General features: G+C 35.4%; 1 protein-coding gene across 10 annotated transcripts in view; it reads right to left on the bottom strand.

Annotated features, from left to right (window-relative positions):
* Positions 1–13039, bottom strand: part of ADGRL3 (adhesion G protein-coupled receptor L3) — an 820040-nt gene that overhangs the window by 492436 nt on the left and 314565 nt on the right. For 9 of the 10 annotated variants that reach the window (XM_030313793.1, XM_030313791.1, XM_030313786.1 and 6 more), the window contains exon 4: positions 4177–4380. The exons of the other annotated variant lie outside the window; for it this stretch is intronic. In XM_030313793.1, the coding sequence (XP_030169653.1) occupies positions 4177–4380 (204 nt within the window). The remainder of the gene's footprint in view (positions 1–4176; positions 4381–13039) is intronic. 10 annotated transcript variants of the gene reach the window in all.

A 13039-nucleotide genomic window follows, 5' to 3' on the forward strand; every position in this document is an offset into this window, starting at 1 on the left:
AACTCTCAAGCTGTGAGATAATGACCTGAGCCGAAGTCAGGCACTCAACTAAAGGAGCCACCCAGACGCCTGGTTCTTGCCTCTTTGATTGCAGGGGAGAAGTATCCTCTAGCAAGCATTTGCCATACTGTACCCTCTTATTGTCTCTCAATACTCACTGCAGGATCAAAGTTTGTGGGTTTCCCATCTGTGTCTTCCTAGCACTTAGTGCAGTAGCCAGCATCATTTACACTCAATCCAGTGTCATTAAAAAATAATAATAATAAGGGCAAGAATGAATGATGGAACACCCAGCATTTAATAATTCAGGCTAATTTTAAAGGTTGTCTTTTGCTTAAAGTAACAAAACAATAAAATGGACTTTTCTACTTGCTTATAATTATCATAAAAGCATTCCCCTTTATAAACATACAAGCCTAAGAGTGGGGAAAATGAGAAAAGAAAATGATGGTAGAGTTTGATGTGATTCCCCAAAAGAACTGATAGAATACACAAGTCCCTTGTAAAAGCATCTTGGCTCTTGCAAAAGGTAAATTTTAAAATGAGCACAGGGTAGAGTTTTCATCACTTGTCAGGACTGAAACGGTTTAGCTGTGTTCCGAGTGGACCCTTCTGTGAACTCTGCACACTACATGCGTGGCTTGGAGGAGGGTTATTTATATATTATCTCAATGAACTTTTTATGCACCTGCATGAAAATCACAATTAAAGCAAGAAAATGTTGATAAAAAACACATTAACATTCCTTTGCCTTCAAGGAAAAGTCTTGATATCTAGTCATTAACTGGGCAATCTGCCCTTGACTTCCTTCTGCCTTAATACTCTAAAGAGAAACATGTCTTCAGAGAACAGTGTTTTTAAACTCTTCATGCTTTGCTGCTCTACTGTGAAGTCCTAATTCCTAGGAATCCAAACACTCGTTAACTCTTAAGAACTGTTATTAGCTATTCTGAGTCAAATGAATATAAAATTTAAACAAGGACAAAGTTTAATTTTTAACCAATAAAAAGGTTTTGGGGAGTTTTGTTGCTATTGTTTTGCTTTTGTTTTCACGTTGTCAAGGCTGCTTTTCTTGGGTTTCTACTTGCTTCTGTGGCTACCTATAGAAAAAATACAGAGGTTACGGGGCACCTCGGCACCTCGGCACCTCGGCGGCTCAGTCTGTTAAGCGTCTGACTTCGGTTCAGGTCATGATCTCATGGTTCATGAGTTTGAGCCCCCTATCGAGCTCTGTGCTGACAGCTCGGAGCCCAGAGCCTGCTTCAGATTCTGTGTCTCCCGCTCTCTCTGCCCCAACCCCACTCACGCTCTCTCTCTCAAAAATAAATAAACATTAAAAAAAGAAAAAATACGGAGGTTAGCAATTTTTAAAAGGAATATTAGTTTGATTTTTCAATTAAAGTCATATTAATATCAGTCTTTATTATTTATATTTATTTCTGAGTGTTCTGTACCGTAGAGTATCTTGTTTCTGTAACAGACTGTTGCTTGTATTTTGAGAAAGGCAGAGGAGGGGAGCAAGGGAAGGTTGACATTTTCTTGTTTGCCTTCTTCCCTGTCTTTTCAACTTGAAGAGCTCAAAGAAATACGGTATTTCTTATTTCAGTTTCATTTTTAATACCTGCCCTAGCTCTATGTATTATCTTCTATATCAGGAAAGATTATGCCCCTGTAATATTTACTCATTTTTCTTTATTATTTCCATAGGTAGCACTACAAGATGACCTTCAGTTACTCTTTGTTTGGATGATAAAATTACTTTTGCACAAGGCAACTTTCAAAACACACTGTATCATTATAACGGGTTAACATGATTCCTCAGTCTCCTTTTTAAAATCACATGACATTTACCTCAGTCTCCATTTAGGAGATCACATGAAGTTTACCTTATACCCTCACTTTCTTTTCTGTCTAAAGCAAAATATGATGAAATTTTCTTATTCATAAGTTTATAGAAAAGCATGATTTAAAACTCATTACTACACTGTAACCTGCTATATATGTCGCAAAAGGTAAAAGCTAATATCAAAGAAAAATCTTATAAGCTATAAGTGTTGGGGAACATTTAAAGTTGGCCAATTTCTAGGGGCACCTGGGTGACTCAGTTGTAAGCATCTAACTCTTAGTTTCAGCTCAGCTCATGATCTCATGGTTTGTGGGATGCAGTCCCGTGTCAGGATCTGCACTGACGGCATGAAGCCTGCCTGGGATTCCTTCCCCCCAACCCTGCCCTCTCTCTCTTTCTCTGCCTCTCCCCTACTCGTGCTCTCTCTCTCAAAGTAAATAAACTTTAAAAAAATAAAGAAAATTAAAAAAAATAAAAATAAAATTAGCCAACTTCTTAGTAAAAGTTCTCTAGGAAAAACTCCTCTGATATTCTGCAATTTTTTTCTTCTCAAAATTGAATTGCCAGCAAGTGTGTGTATATGTTAATGTTAGTTCCTGATTTAAACATTTATAACATTTACTGAAAAATTAAACTTCATTTCTGGATTCCTTCTTCACTACTGCTAGAAATTATGATGAGTGTTATGTGCATTGGAGTAAATTAAAAAATATTAATTTTATATAATCATTTTACAATACAAATCCAGGGCATCATGAGGAAAACTTTGAGACTGTTAAAGAACATTCTGAGAAAAATGTGACTGCATCCAATTGAGACAATTTCAGGTTTGAAATGGTAATACAAAAGAGCAGAAAAAAATGTTTTTAAAGAATATTTACTACACTTTCTTTCAATTTTTTGAACATACTTGAGTCAATTTTACACACTTTTGTAGAAGAAGCATAGACAATCATCCGTCACTAATCATCAACACCAAGGAAGAAATGTTCATCTGAATGGAAAGATTCTAGAACATTGATTGAACGATATAACTGAATGGACAGACCCACCGTGAGTGCCAAGTCATTTTTTCTATGTGGCTGTAGTAATTAAAGAGTTAGATTTAATTTTCACAAGTCTATTAAATCTAAGATGAGTTTATGATACAATTCCCTTGGTCCCTGAACCAAAAACAAAGTATTCTAACTCATTTTACCAGAGAATACTGTAACAGGGTTAAGAAGATAAGCTCAGCTAATACACTGGTATTTTACCTTCCTTTACCAGTAGTTTTGTATGAATATCCACTTGAAGAAATTAAGGGGTAGGAGAGGTGACACTGTTTGAGGAAAAGACTTGATATTCATGGTTCTACCAGTCCAATGCTTCCCAGCCTTTTTCATGTTGTACTACACAAAGAAAATTATAAATATAATATATATTATAAATATAATATGTGAAATAGATACATATTATATTTAATAAATCTATCCATTTGTATAAATATCATAAATGAATAAATATTAACATATTACATATGAATATGTACTACATATATAAAAATATATCACATATATTATATAAATATATATTACATATTATATTTATTATATTACCTGAAGGACCTAAGAGGGATAAAAGTGACTGTATGGAGTTTAGTGAGCGAAAAGAATTACACTGCCTAAGTATTACATACAGATAAGATAAAAAAGTATTGGGGGAAAGAACAGTATTGAATTTTGTGCAAATATTGTATAATATTTCTCACTAGACCTTCAAAGGATGGATGTCATTCACTGCACTTGCCAGCTGCAAAGACAGTGTTATAAAGTACTCTCAACATTTTTAATAAAATCAGGTTGCTTCTATAACCATCACTTTTCTATCAGATTTTATGATTCAAATGACTATGTATAATCCCCAACCAAGATATTTTCATCACACTCTCCTCAAAATCTTGCTAGCTTCCATTGATGAGAATTTTTTTCTTCAGACAAGCAGATGATCAGAAATGTTAAAACTTATCTTTTACAACCATCACATTTTACAGTAGTTGAAATTGTCACTAAAAGTAATTTTAAATTTCCTGTGATAATGCAAAGAGAGTTCAAACCCATTCAAAAATTTAAAGTCAAACATTTTGACGTAATGATGAGTCTCTAATGTCAAACAAGCATGCAGTGTTGAAAAACTGCTAGGAGACCACGAAGTCCATTAAATCAGCCACAGTGAGTGGATGCAGATAGTCAATAAATGAGAAGACACATTTGGGGCACCGCCTGGGGCTGAGCCCTCTAGGAGTCCCTGCCCAGCCACCCCCAGCCCCCTTTCCCCACCGCTGGCCGCACCTTGGGCTGCACTCTGGGCTCCTTGGGCACCTGGACCACGAACTCCTCTGGTAGCTCCACGGGGCCCTTGTCCACGATGAGCAGTGGCACGCTCGGCTGCTGGCTGCTGAAGGAGATGTCTGGGTGGCAGAGCGCCTCCTGGGCTGCGCTCAGCATGTCGCAGTGGGGCAGCGAGGGCTGGATGTCGCTCACTGTGCTTGCCACCTGCGGGGACCGCAGGGCGCACCATCAGACTCCGCTCAGCTCAGGCTGGCTGCAAAGAAGCCCGGCTAGAGACTATTCCCAAGGCTGCTCTCTGCTGTGGGCCATAGTCCCTGGACTCCAGCCACCCCAGGACCCGCTCAGATAACCCCGGAGCTGAGGAGAACACATCCCCTGGTCCCTACTGTGATATGGACTGTGCAGTTCTGTCCTAGCTAATCACGATCTTAAATAAGCCAAACACCTCATCCTAATCCCTGACAATGATTGGAAAATTAGACACAATTTTCAAGAGAAAGCTACTTGAGAAAATATACATTTTATATTTTATAGATTCACAGTGTTCTACTGTAAATCTATAGGTACTAATGTCTGCAAGTATAAATAAAAATGTTAGTGAACTGAGTACACGCAAAAAGCTTGATAAGATAATGGGTGTCAAAAGTTTCAGAGAGGTATTTATTTATTCTTTATTAATTTTGTTTTGTGTGTTGTGTTGTTACATTTACATGGATTGTTTTATATGTTTCAGATCATTTAATAGTTTTTGAAAGACTGTATTAAGATCTGTGATGAACATTAAGGTGAAAAGGAGATACAAACATTTTTGCCATTTAAATACACAGTGATTCTACTGACAGATGGTACATATTACATAAATGAATCAATATGGAAGACCAAGACAATAATGAAAAAATAAAATTGTAAACATAGGATTTTTTTAATAATTCACAAAACAGTAATACACTGTATGCTATGGAAAACAGAGCTATTTAAGTACAGGATTTTATTTTGCTGGTGAATTGGTACAGGAAATACACATTTTTCTACACTAATTCCAACTAGTGTGATAAACACGAATGATAATGAAAATGCCCCCACTAACAGAGAGGAAAAGAGTTTACAAGGAAAAAGATTTTGCTTGACACAATTATTTTTTAACAAACATGCATATTTAAAAACACATTAATAATGCTATATGGCTATCATTCAGCAGTCAGGAGAGAAAGTAGGAAATTCAATAATGCAAGAGAATTTTATAATCATCTTTCTAATCCTATAAATTTATAAAGTAGAACTATAATTTCTTGACATATAAAATTTGCAAATTAAGAATGAAATACATGTTCCCTCCCAAATCACAGGAACTATATGGCCCTTACAGAAAGCAAAAATAATACTAAGAAATTTGTCAAACAATCCATCTATGATAAAAAAAAAAATAGTTCCGAATATAACTAGTCTCGAATATAACTAAGTTTACCATTGCCCTTTTATTTATTCTCATTATAATGGATAAGTACTAAAATATCTGGGCAAAAGGTAATCTCAATGCTATTTTGATAGATTGTGTAAATGAAAAAGGTGCCAAAGAAGGTAACAAGTTTCAAGACCAAAAAAGTTGTGAAAATCAAAATCTCTATCTCCTTTAATGTTTAATTCCAATGATGTTATTTTCTGATCTTTTGACTTCTAAATATCCCGCCCTCATTGCCCAAAATGTGACTAATTTTATATTATTTTTTACGTGAATACATACAGGCATGTTTGCCCTAAATCTTTATAAACTGTATTATGGAAGGAAATGAGCAACAGATGATAAAGCTACATTTTCCTAAAAGCTTTGGTTATAATAGAGTTGAAAGATTTCGCCCTCAGGCAATTTAACATATAAGAACACTTGGAGTGATGGAGCATGCACTTATTTGTTCATTCAACAAATATTTATTAAGTTTGCATTATGTGCCAGGTCTTTTTCTAGGTGCTGGAAGATGTTGGTGAGCAAAACAGACCATGTACCTATTTTAATGAATCATCCATTCTGGTATAGGAGAAAAAGAATATACAAACAGATAAGCAATTTTTAAGTGCTATAAATGTAAGTCATCTACAGAAAGTTTAAATAGGAAAATATGTAAAGGCTACTCTGCTTAGGGTTTTATGGAGGACTTATCTGTGGGAGTAAAGTTTAAACTGAGATCTCAGTGAGACTGGAATTTGCTAGTCACAACAAAATCAGGAGTAAAGAACATTCCAGGCTATCACAATTCCTCAAGTTGGAACCACCACAGTTTATTCAAGGAATAACACAATGGACAATGAATCTATGTGCAGTGGGCTGGGAGAAGAATGGTTTGGAATGAGATCAGAGAGGTAAGCAACACCTAGATCCTGAGCTCATACTGAATGAAGTCCCTGGGAAGGAAGAATAAGGCAGGATAGGGAAAAAGACTTGGCAATAGTGACCTCTACTCAACTAGAGATTATTTCAAAAAAGGTCAATCTCTACAGTAAGTAGAGAATAACACATGTTTAAAATGCATAAAAGGTGAAACCATCATCAGCTGAAAAATATAATATGATCTGTATTAAAGGAAAGAATATACACTTAAACAAGAAAAAAGAACATTCTCAAACTCACTAGAAAGCAAAATCTAGGGACCTAGAAGGAACAGGTTTGTATTAGAGATTTAAATGATTTCATGGAGTGAGACTGAGGAATACAAAATATTGGAAAGTTAACTTGACTTTGTTAAGTTGAAGGAAATTAGACTCTGATTTGTTCTATGAAACTGGAGTATTTTATGTATCTGCAGATCTGACTCTCCTTTAACTTCATCATCTCTATAAAAGGAATCCAGCATCACCTATCAGTGTAGCAAAAGTGAAGTAGCTATTACACTGCCCACATGGTCAAGGTCTAACAGAACACAGCCAAAATCTGAACTTTTGTTTTAAAATATTGTATATGTTACTGTTAAAATATTGTATGACTTCTGGGGAAATATTTATTTGAGTTATAAATATAAATCTAATTTGTCTTTCCGAAGCTATTATAAAAATAAGTCTCTGAGATAAACATCAGAGTTTATAAGTCTGGTATTCCATTAGAAGCACAGGATCTGAAGTCTGGAAAGAATCATTCAAATCAAATGCTAGCTAATAATCCTTGGAGCATGCCTGTTTAAAAAACTCCCAAATTTCATGCGAAGAGGCAGTGATCAGAAGCTCGGTCTGTCCTTGGGGCACCCAATTCTACCTGAAACAATAAGTTCTTCCTCATGTCAAGAAAGGTGATATCTAGGGGCGCCTGGGTGGCGCAGTCGGTTAAGCGTCCGACTTCAGCCAGGTCACGATCTCGCGGTCCGTGAGTTCGAGCCCCGCGTCGGGCTCTGGGCTGATGGCTCGGAGCCTGGAGCCTGTTTCAGATTCTGTGTCTCCCTCTCTCTCTGCCCCTCCCCTGTTCATGCTCTGTTTCTCTCTGTCTCAAAAATAAAAATAAAAACATTAAAAAAAAAAAAAAGAAAGGTGATATCTATACCCTGGCATTCTCCAACCACTTGTCTAAATTCTACACCAATGGCTGTGCAAAACACATCAAGTTGTTCCTGGAAGGTACTTGTCTTCAAGCATATTTGAGGAGACCTTTACATTCTAAATGTCTCTTCTCTTCTCAAGATTACTAAGGGGGAAGATAATTTAGAAGCCTACACGTACATCCCTCTCACCCTATTCCCCTCCCATCTCCATTTGAGACCACATTTTCAAACTCTGTTTATGTACACAAAGATGTCTCAAAGGTAATTTTGGTTTGGGGACAGGAGGTAATGATAAGGCCAATATATCGTGTTGTTCTTTCTTTCTAACCTTCTTCAAAAAGAGAGAGAGACAGACTTCATCTTATCCCCTTTAAAACTTGCATATCTGATTAAGACTTCATATTTTTAATTTTTTTAATGTTAATTTATTTTTGGAGAGGGAGAGACAGAGCACAAGTAGGGGAGGAGCCGAAAGAGAGAGAGAGAGAGACTCAGAATCTGAAATAGGCTCCAGGCTCTGGGCTGAGAGTCCAGAGCCTGACACAGGGCTTGAATCCATGAACCCCAAGATCATGACCCAAGCCAAAGTCAGATGCTTAACCAACTGAGCCACCCAGATATCCCAAGACTTCTTATTTTTAAAACAGAGAGATTCACTCATATTTTACAAATTTGAATTGCTTTAATCATAGATAATATTTAATATTTATAAGTAATATGAGTCATTGCCATATCCAAATTATCTACATAATCAATTCATACTCAGATTTTTTACTATGTAAACACTTTGATTTTGTTTTCCTAGGGGGCAGACATGAAATATTTCACAATGTACTGAAATGATCAAAATATTTCTCCCATGTTTATGTTAGTCTCCAAATATCAAAAGCCATCACAGCATCAAAGCTCCTGAATAACAGTTCAGGGTGAACCTAAGGCAAGTAGTAAAAAAAGGAAAAATAATAAGCACATCAGATGTTAAGTATATATGATGGCAGTACCAGAATTTTCATATCTGTGGAGCTTTAAATTGAAATAAATATAAAAAATCATATTTTAATGAGATATACTTTGAGATCAATACTGACTTATAAATAATAAAAATACTAAATAAGAATTATTTCTAACCAATTTCAACTGTTTCTGTTTTCTTGTTCTCCTTATATGAATAATTTTGTAATTTAGTCAATGATTCAGCTTCTACCCCCAAAACATCTATTGATCATAATAATGACCATGGGATGTAGACAAAACCATGAACTGTAATGCTAAGATATTTCTAAGGTGAGAGAAATGCTAACAACAAAACCCCACCAGAGCATATTTATCAGTTACTAGTGATTTCACTTTCATATACTAATGATTTTTCTCACAAGTTATTTTTGTCTTTGGGAGCAATATTTTACCATATTTTTAAAATAATTAGCTAATTATGAGCCTCGTAAGAGTTTAACAGTACTATAATTACAACTGTGACCCTAACCCACTGTTCAATTTTACCTTTCACTATTATATCTAGGTTTACATAAACACAATATTGTTTTCTTCCTTAAATTAAACTTAAAAATTTTACTTGTTTTATAATATTCTAGCTCATTCTTCCATAAGTTGTTTATTTCTCATTTAAATCATAGTTCTACAAAATAAGGCAAATGCTCAGTAGGTTATTAAAATGTCATGGGAAGAAGCCTCCATGAGATGTTTAGGAAATTTTTGAGTTTCTCTTCTAACAACTATTTGAAATGTCACTGCATCATTAGACTGATGGCTCTGAATCTATTTTTTCATCTTATTACTGATACTACTACCTGTGATTCACTGGATGATTGTAAGTATTCATTGAGCTACTGTGTGCATAAGTGTTCAGCTAACTGCAAAGTGCTATGTAAATGCTAGAATTTATACTGAAATACTTACAACAAATGGTTGAGTGATAAGGAATGTCTAATCCAAATTCAGTGCAATATACATAATGAGGAGAGAGGGAGGGGTAGGGAAGTGTGGAAGGGAGGGAGTGGAGAGAAAGAGAGGGAAAGAGAGAGAGAGGGAGAGACAGACAAACAGACTATTGCTTTCATTCCTTTTCTTGTCGGTAAAGGCATTTTTCCAATTTTGTTTCCTTATGCATACTGAAAGGCTCTACCTTTCCCTCAGCACCTTCATTTTGGCCATATAAGAAGATTACTTCTTTCTTGATTTCTCCCTAAGGTGTATGTGACAGCTGCATAATTTCTTTATAGGCTGGGTAGTAATCTCTAACAATAGTCATAAAAGTTTCAATTCAAGCAACTGACAAGGAAGCCACCAGGTAGAAATTACAACATGGAAGTTCCAACACAGAGAAAAATCTGTTTCAGTTCTGGTTCTCATAAGAAAATGGTTCTGTAGTGATGAATTACCCACCTGTGTATGATGAAGCAACTTTCATAGTATACCAGGATATTACTCAATTTAACTCAATAGACTTCTCCAGACCGAAATGCTTCATGAAGTGTTGGTACGCCCTATGTGGGTAAGCAATTTCCCTCCAAGTAGGGCCCTTTATTATTTTTCTCTACAACATAGCTTATTACAGTAAAATAAAATATATTCTGGCTAAACTGTCACTAGAAGACTGAACAATCATGATATAAAAGCTGGATGATATTCTGAAAATAGTGGGAGGGTCAAACACTTGATTATGAATAAAGCTAAACACAGTGGGGAAAACTGTGGTTCGTTCATTAGAACGGCCATCTAGATTGTAATACTGTGGTGTAAATACCTCAAGCATTGGTTAAAATGAGTAAGCACAGAGTAAAGTTTCTGGGGATATAAATTTATTTTAAAAATGCAGTTTCTGACATGAAGACATTATTTTCATTCAAATTGAATGTGTATTATATATCTTATTCATCAGAGGAGTAATAACCAATACACTTTCTTCTCTAACTAAAAATATCTGCTTTTTTGTAAACATAATACAAACGGATTTAAATTCATGGCACAAAAATAAAACTCTGGAATTTATAATTCAGAAAATACTGATTTTCTTTTAATTTCCTTGTGTCTACTTCCCTGTTAAAGTATACTAAAACTTTAATGGTATGGAAGCGACGCTTTCAGAATGTTGTAAAGTCAATAATTTCCTTCCTTACAAATCTTTAAAACACTAGTAATGGGGCACTTTCCCTGAATCAGTGCCAATGATACTTGATGTGTGGGAAAAACCATTGAAGGCCACATGTATTTTGGGAATGCAAGCTGGTGCAGCCACTCTGGAAAACTGTATGGAGGGTCCTCAAAAAACTAAAAATAGAACTATGCTACGACCCAGCAATTGCACTACTAGGCATTTATCCACAGGATACAGGTGTGCTGTTTCGAAAGGAAACATGCACCCCAATGTTTATAGCAGTGCTATCAACAATAGCCAAAGTATGGAAAGAGCCCAAATGTCTATCGATGGATGAATGGATAAAGAAGATGTGGTATATATATACAATGGAGTATTACTCAGCAATCAAAAAGAATGAAATCTTGCCATTTGCAATTACATGGATGTACCTGGAGGGTATTATGCTAAGTGAAATGAGTCAGTCAGAGAAAGACAAAAATCATATGACTTCACTCGTATGAGGACTTTAAGAGACAAAACAGATGAACATAAGGGAAGGGAAACAAAAATAATATAAAAACAGGGAGGGGGACAAAAACAGAAGAGACTCATAAATATGGAGAACAAACTGAGGGTTACTGGAGGGGTTGTGGGAGGGGGGATGGGCTAAATGGGTAAGGGGCACTAAGGAATCTACTCCTGAAATCATTGTTGCACTATATGCTAACCAATTTGGATGTAAGTTAAAAAAATTAAATTAAAAATGAAAAAAACATATATTTTGACAGAAATCTATCTTGTTAGTGAGTTCTTCCTATCTTAAGTTAATCATAACTGTTATCTCTGAAGATGGTTGAGAAGAGTGAAAAAATTTTATCTATTTTTTTTTTTTTTGGTCCTAAGAGGTTTTTACCCCCACCATCCCTCCTCAACACACACACAAAATGAATGTCTAAATGCTGGTTAACAAGAAAGCAGATACATTAACAGGCTAGCATGTTAAAATGATCTATTTTATTATGCTGGTTGTATTTACATAGAGTATGATTATTATTGGACACCTATGCTTAAAAATTGACACAGTGGTTTTTATCTCAGTGCAGAGGCATGACATCCAACCTGTGTCCTAACAATAGCCTGTAAACTATAAAACATGTAGGCTATCACAGCTATTGCCACTGTCCTGAGCTATTGTGACTAATCTGAAAGGCTCCCTTTTAGCCCAATGTGCAGCATTCCCCAGAGGGATAGCATCATACTAGCCTGCTGCTTTGAATTTTATGTATTATCTGTCTTCATTATTAAATCATGTGCCCTTAAAGTTTGCATGGTTTCACCAACTTCACTATCAAAAGGGAAAAGAAAGGGTCGTTGCAAAATAGTTGCCACCATTGTTGATTTGTCACAAGAGCTACAGAAAAGAATAGTCCTGATCTAATTCAGGTTGTGTCTATGATTACTACTTTCATGGTACCTCCAACAGATTGGTGAGAAGCGGTAATAGGTAAAAGCCAACTGTTCATTCTTTTTATGAATATATAAGGTTTGTTGTTTTTTTTTTTTTTGAGGGGGGGTTGTCTACATGATCAACATAATCTAATCGCATCTGCATTTTGTTCCTCATGTCATCTGTTATCCTCTAATGCAACAACAACAATAATATTTCAAAGTCATCTGAGTAGAGGGGAGAAAAAATTCAATCACTGTAAAATGCTATTTTGGTTTTACATATTATTTTTACCTTTGCATTTAATCAAGATAATAATTTCTCTGATTTAGCTCATTGTACTTATCCCCCTTAACATTAAACTAATAATACCAAAGTCAGAGTATATCTGTCACTCACTATTCAATTTCTTTCAACCTTGGATGAATAGTGAAGACAGGACATTTTTTGGGGGGTTTATAGTCTAATTAAAAGCAACAGGCTTGCACTCTGAATAGCTTTTCAACACTCTTTAACATTTTTTTAAATGCTGAACTAAGCTTAAGATGTTCATTAGTAACTCATTAAAGACTTAGTTACAGTCCAGTGGATGAGTCCTGAATATAAAGATAGAATGTGTGTACAAATGTGTAGGCTCATAATTGGAGAAACTGCCACATTTGGGGATTAAAAATACACAATGCAGTCTTTGAAAAACACTATGGAAAGTAAGTGACCCCAAGACGGTGTTGGATTTTAAATTTTGCTTACTATCCAGGTCATTTGTTTTTTAAATTCTAATTCCAAAAGGTATGTTTT

Source organism: Lynx canadensis, chromosome B1 (genome assembly GCF_007474595.2).
Source record: "Lynx canadensis isolate LIC74 chromosome B1, mLynCan4.pri.v2, whole genome shotgun sequence".
Classification (NCBI taxonomy): Eukaryota; Metazoa; Chordata; class Mammalia; order Carnivora; family Felidae; genus Lynx; species Lynx canadensis.